The 7,026-nt window shown below is 43.9% G+C and overlaps 1 protein-coding gene across 1 annotated transcript; it reads right to left on the reverse strand.

Moving 5' to 3' along the window:
* Nucleotides 1–655: 655 nt before the first annotated feature.
* Nucleotides 656–988, reverse strand: LOC138879842 (uncharacterized). Its single transcript, XM_070159481.1, has one exon. The coding sequence runs from the start codon at nt 986–988 to the stop codon at nt 656–658; it is 333 nt and encodes a 110-aa protein (XP_070015582.1).
* Between the last annotated feature and the right edge of the window lie 6,038 nt (nt 989–7,026).

Below are 7,026 nucleotides of genomic sequence, written 5' to 3' on the forward strand. Positions count from 1 at the left end.
GTATTTCCGAGTAATGTGAGACTCGTGAGTGTATAGTATATTTGATGATTTTGCAACTCATGTTCCTGCATCCAAAGAAAATCGTGAGTTTTGTAAAGGGGGAGGTTAGTTCGTATTCCCGCTGGCTCTGCTTGACCTGCTCGGCTCTGTTCCCGTGATACTGTGCATATTATTGGGGTAGCATTGTTAAACGAAGCAACTTTAGTAACAGACATACACGATTTAGTAAAAAAATATACATAATTGAGAATATTTTTCCTTATATGAACCTACGACTGCGACGTGGTCCAAGACATTGCAACCTCTCTTGCTCCGGAATTTTGAGGGTCCTCTTAAAAATTCTGCCCCAGTTTTCTGGGCTGCTGCATCTGATGGCAGCTTGCGGCGAATGGCTGAAATCACTTCGGAATTTTGAGGGTCCTCCTCAAAATTCTGCCCCAGTTTCCAATAGCGGGGGAAATAAAATTTTATTGAATCGTGACCGAACCCATAGAGTTTCCTACGTATCCCCTCTTAAATGAGAATTAGGTCAGGCATAATTAAAATTACATCATAAAGGAAAACATAAAGATTACACATAGTATCGCTTCACTACATCTGAATTGATCGGCTTCAGCCAAACTTCTCCGTCCATTTCTGCAAGTATGAGGGCCCCTCATGTTAGAACCTGGTGGACCATGTACGGACCCTGCCAGTTGTGAGAGAACTTCCCTTTGGCCTTGCCCTGATGTGGGAAAATCCTCTTTAGCACCATCTTCCCCGGTGCAAATTGTCTTGGCTTGACTCTTTTGTTGAAGGCTCTGGACATTTTGTTATGATAAAGCTGACCGTGGCAATTTGTATTCATTCTCTTTCCATCTATAAGAGCTATATGTTCGTAAGGACTTTTCACCCATTCTGCATTGTCAAGTTCAGCTTCTTGTATGATCCTTAAAGAAGGAATTTCTACCTCAACGAGAATAACAACCTCTGTACCATAAACTAGCATATAAAGGGTTGCCCCGGTTGATGTGCGGACTGTGGTGCGATACCCCAATAAAGCAAGTGATAACTTCTCATGCCACTGTTTATGCTTCTCTATCATTTTCCTTAGTATCTTCTTGATATTCTTATTGGCGGCCTCTACGGCTCCGTTCATCTGAGGTCTGTAGGCTGAAGAATTCTTGTGTTTGATCTTGAAGGTTTCACATATGGCTTTCATCAAGTCACTGTTGAGATTGGAACCATTATCAGTAATGATTGATTCTGGAATTCCGAACCGACAAACGATACGGTCGCGGATGAAGTTTGCTATGACTTTCTTAGTGAATGCCTTGTATGATGTTGCTTCAACCCATTTGGTGAAATAATCAATTGCCACTAGGATGAACCTAAGCCCATTTGATGCGGCAGGTTCGATTTGTCCGATAACATCCATTCCCCAAGCGGCGAATGGCCATGGTGAGCTTGTTGCATTAAGCTCTTTTGGAGGCACCTTTATCATATCTTCATGTATCTGACAACGGTGGAATTTCCGAACATACTGGATGCAGTCTGTTTCCATAGTCATCAAAAAATAACCAGCTCAGAGTATCTTCTTGGATAAGACAAAGCCATTCATATGTGGCTCGCAGGTCCCAACATGGATTTCTTCTAGTAATTTAGATGCTTCCTTTGCATCGACACACCTTAGTAATCCTAAATCAGGATTCCTCCTATACAGGATTGCTCCGCTGTGAAAGAAATTGTTGGATAATCTCCAAAGCGTGCACTTTTGAATAGCGTTTGCGAGCTCTGGGAATCCTCCTTTCGCCAAGTATTCCTTGATATCATGAAACCAAGGTTTTCCATCCACTTCTTCTTCGATGTGAGCATAGTAAGTTGGCTGATCGTAGATCTTTACTGGAATAGGGTCAATGAAATTCTTATTTGGATGTTGTATCGTGGATGATAGGGTAGCCATTGCATCGGCAAACTCATTTTGGACTATGGGAACATGCTGGAACTCTGTCTTTGTGAACCTCTTTCTCAACTCCTACACATGATGTAGATAAGGGAGTATCTTAGAGTTCTTGGTCGCCCATTCTTCTCGGACCTGATGTATAAGCAAGTCTGAATCCCCGATCACTAGCAACTCTTGAATGTTCATATCAATGGCCATCTTGAGTCCCAAAATGCAGGCCTCCTACTCAGCCATGTTGTTGGTGCAAGGGAATCTGAGTTTGGCAGACATCGAATAATGCTGACCGGTCTCTGACACTAGGACTGCTCCTATGCCAAATCCTTTGAAATTTGCTGCTCCATCGAAAAACATTCTCCAACCGTTATAGGGTTATGCAATGTCTTCTCCTGTGAATGATATCTCTTCATCAGGAAAATACATCTTTAAGGATTCGTATTCTCCGTCCACGGGATTCTCGGCAAGATGATCTGCCAAAGCCTGCCCCTTGATTGTTTTCTGAGTTACGTAGACAATGTCGAATTCACTTAGCAGGATTTGCCACTTGGCTAGGTTGCCAGTGGGCATGGGCTTCTGAAAGATGTACTTCAACGGATCCATCCTTGATATGAGATATGTGGTATAGGCACAGAAGTGGTGCCTCAACTTCTGAGCTACCCAAGTCAGAGCACAACAGGTGCGTTCTAACAGAGAATACCGGGCCTCGTAAGGGGTGAACTTCTTGCAAAGATAGTAGATGGCCTGTTCCTTCCTCCCCGTTTCATCATGTAACCCAAGAACACAACCGAACGCTCCGTCTAGCACTGCAAGGTAGAGTAATAGGGGTCTACCCGGCTCGGACAGGACCAAAACTGGCGGTGTGGACCGGTACTCCTTGATTCTTTCGAAGGCCCTCTGGTAGTCATCAGTCCATTTGGTAGCGGCGTCCTTCTTCAACATCTTAAATATTGGCTCACAGATGACAGTAGATTGAGCTATGAACTGACTGATGTAGTTGAATCTCCCCAAGAAAATCATTACTTCTTTCTTGTTCTTTGGCGGTGGCAATTCTTGAATAGCATTGACCTTTGATGGATCCAGTTCTATTCCTCGGTAACTCAGAATGAACCCAAGTAGTTTTTCGGCAGAAACCCCAAATGCACATTTTGCGGGATTCAGCTTCAAGTTTTACCTTCTAACTCTATTGAAGAACTTCCTCAAATCTTCCATGTGATTAGTGGCTTTCTTGGATTTTATGATGACATCATCTACATACACTTCAATCTCTTTATGCATCATATCATGGAAAATAGTAGTCATGGCCCTCATATAGGTGGCCCCAGCATTCTTTAACATTCCCCATGGTATAATGAAAGCCGTTTTCTCAGCGTCTTCTTCATCCATCCAGATCTGATAATACCCAGCAAAACAATCCACGGATGACTACAACTCATGCTTGGAGCAATTGTCTATCAAGATGTGTATGTTTGGCAAGGGGAAGTCGTCTTTTGGACTGGCCCGATTGAGATCCCGGTAGTCGACACACACTCTTACCTTCCTGTCCTTCTTCGACACTAGCACGATGTTGGCTAACAATGTCAGATATTCTACTACCCCGAGAACCTTAGCTTTGACTTGCTTGGTGACTTCTTTCTTGATTTTCAAACTCATGTCAGGCTCGAACTATCTGAGCTTCTGCTTTATCGGTGGACATGTCGGATCAGTTGGCAGTTTGTGAGCCACAATAGATGTACTTAGACCAGTCATGTCATCATATGACCAAGCGAATATGTCTTCATATTCCTTTAGAAATTCTGTGTATTCCCTCTTTTCTGATGGCGATAAGTGGACACTGACTCTTGTTTCCTTGATGTTCTCTGCATCTCCCAGTTTAACAATCTCGGTCTCATCCAGGTTGGACATAAGTCTATTCTCAAACTTTTCAACCTCTTTAACAATCTCTTCTGGTATGTTATCTTCCTCTGAATCTATGTCTGTTTGTTGCGTTGTCTCGTTGCATGTCAAAATCATTGGTTCATCAAGATAAGTAAAAGTAATGATGTATAAGTAAAGTAATGAGAGAAAAATAATAATAGTAAGATTTATAGGGAAAATTGAAATGTTTTGCTAAATTCCATAACTTTTTGAATATTGAAGGTCTTATTGAGAAAATTAAAAAATGCGAAAGGAAAATCAACTAGTAAAAATGAAAGATAGTGCATGATGCTTTGTTTAGCCTTGCTACCCCGATGCTTTCCGGGCTCTGGTGGATCTGATGGTCCAAATGTTGAGGCATGCTCCTCGGCTTATGGATTGTATAGAAAGGCCTTCCTCCCTCTCCTCCTTGAAAATGGCACAACAATCTATGTCATCATCTTCCACGAATAAATTCCTCATTGCTGCTAGTGCTTCTTCTTCTTCCGACCCATATATAACATCGGCTGGCTGGAAAGTCTATTCTAAATGGGGTATCGGCTGCTCCAGTGGGTAGTAAGGGCCGCGCTATGGTGGCGACCAGTTGTTGAATTCCTTCCAAGTATACTCGTATACCAGGCCGAAAGTGGTGCCATGTTTCATCAGTTTGATCTGCTTGGAGATTCCTTGGAGGTTCTTGCCAAGTCCCTTGCTAGGCTCATACCCGCTCCAGTTAAATATGCTTTCAATTTTTTTGTCCCACCATTTGTCTTTGTCAACGGCGTTGACTCGTTCGATATGGTGATAGGTTTTCCCGCCTATCTTTCTCCTTCCTCCAATCGCTAGGATGGTTTGGCGATGGTATATGGGATTGCTACCGTCGCCGTGAATGATCACCTCTTGGTGGTTCCACTCAAATTTCGCCGCCTGATGTAGTGTTGACGCTACGGCTCCAGCGGCATGGATCCACGACCGTCCCAATAGCAAGTTGTAACATGCCAACACATCTATTACGTGAAATTCAACATCAAACCAAGTAGGCCCCATCTGCAAACACAAGCTAATTTCCCCAATAGTGGACCTTTGGGAACCGTCAAAAGCTTTGACGTTTATGGCCCGTCCTTGATCTCATGCAGACTCTTTCCCAATGTTCTAAGTGTTACCAACGGACAAATATTGAGGTTGGACCCACCGTCGATTAGGATTCTGGTGATGAAATAATCCTCGCATTACACAGTGATGTGCAGCGCCTTATTGTGACTCAACCCTTCTGGTGGCAACTCATCTTCATGAAAACTGATCTTGTGACTCTCCAATACCTGCCCTACTATGTTTGCCATTTCTCTGCCAGTAATGTTGCTCGGTACATATGCCTCACTCAACACCTTCAACAAGGCATTCCTATGTGCATCGGAGCATTGCAGCAAAGCTAGGATAGTGATCTGTACTGGTGCTTTGTTCAACTGATCGATGAATGAGTACTCCTTTGCTTGTATTTTTCTCCAGAGATCATCGGGACCAGCATCAGTGATGATCGGACGTCCAGACGCCTGCTTGCTTGATTCAGCCAAATGTTTTGGGGTGTATACTTTGCCGGTTCTTATCATACCCTGTGCCGTGACAGCTTCTCCGGATTTGGCTTTCCCTTTCCTTCTTGCCTCGGCTGTGTATTCCCAAGGTATGGCTTTTGTATGGAATGGCATTATAGCCGACATTTCTACTTGAATGGGCACCTTTACTCTGAACAGAGCCTGTATTTTGGAAGGCAAGACCGCAACTTCAAATGGTTCAGGTACATTTGCTGGGGACCCAAACTCGACCTCGATCGATGATGGCGTCTTTGCAGAGGATGGTGTTTCAAAATCAAGTGGTATGGACATGTTCACCTCAGCGTCCCCAGAAGGCTGAATCTAGACTACAATCGGATTAAGGGTGACTGTTGGTTTCTTTAAGTCATCGCCTTCTGTGATCAAACCTATTGACCCCTTGGGGTCCCAGTCATTCTCTATTTCAGTCATGTGAATGCCTCCACCCGTGTGGTCCGGTAGAGGGTTATTGTGGACATTCGGAGCGGGCTCCTTTGCCATAATAATCTTGTTATCAATCAGTGCTTTGGATTTTATCTTTCAGAGAGAAGCATTCATCAATGGTATGCCCTTTCATTCCAGAATGGTATGCATAGGATTTATTAGGATTGACCCATTGGGAAGGGTTTTCAGGAGTTATAGCGGGGATGGGGGTGACATAACCAATAGCTTCAAGCCTTTTATATAGCTGGTGAATTGGTTCGGCAATGGCGGTATATTGTTTGGGAGGTTTGCGGTTGAAATTTGGTCGGGGTCTAGGAAAGTTTTGGCGAGTGGGAAATAATTGATAGTGAGAGGGTTGAGTATTGTAGGCTTGGTAGACATGTGCGGGTTGGAAATATCTGGGTGAAGTAGGCTGATATGTGGGAGGTGGAGGTGATTGGTAAGTAGGTAGTGGAGTTTGGTAAGATGGCGAGGGTGCTTGGTAATTTGTAGTAGATTGATATGTGAGTGGAGGCATCGGGTAGGTTTGGTATTTGATAGGGGACTTGGTTCTCTATGCAACCATCACGACGCTTACGTCCCTTTTCTTGGTTGTGCCACCAGACTGTAGAGCCTTGTTGGTAGCCTGCAAAGCCTCAAAGTTTGTGACCATACCACTTTTGATGCCTTCCTCAATCCTCTCACCTAGCTTGATGATGTAGGAAAATTTCTGGCTTTCAATCAACATCAACCTTTCATAGTACTAGGGGTCTTGAGCTTGGACGAAAAACCTGTTCATTTGTTCTTCCTCTAGAGCAGGCCTGACTTTGGCAGCTTCTGACCTCCAGCGATTGGCATACTCGCGGAATGTTTCCGTAGGTTTCTTCTTTAGGTTCTGGATGTAGAACACATCTGGCGCATTTTCTGTGTTGAACCTAAACCTATCGATTAAATCGGACGCCATGCTTACCCAGTTCGACCAGTTCTTCGGATCTTGGTTAATGTACCAAGACAGAGCATCTCCCTTCAGACTCCTCATGAAGAGTTTCATGCAGATCCTTTTGTCATTTCCTACTCCGACCAGCTTGTCGTAGTATGTTCTCAAATGAACTCTCGGATCTCCTGTACCATCAAACATCTCGATCTTCGGAGGTTTGTACCCCTCGGGCAGTTCAACATTGGGTT

Source organism: Nicotiana sylvestris, chromosome 10 (genome assembly GCF_000393655.2).
Source record: "Nicotiana sylvestris chromosome 10, ASM39365v2, whole genome shotgun sequence".
Classification (NCBI taxonomy): domain Eukaryota; kingdom Viridiplantae; phylum Streptophyta; class Magnoliopsida; order Solanales; family Solanaceae; genus Nicotiana; species Nicotiana sylvestris.

Excerpts from the sequence above, each read along its gene's own strand:
- LOC138879842 (XM_070159481.1), bottom strand. The coding sequence starts at position 988 with ATGCTAGTTTATGGTACAGAGGTTGTTATTCTCGTTGAGGTAGAAATT.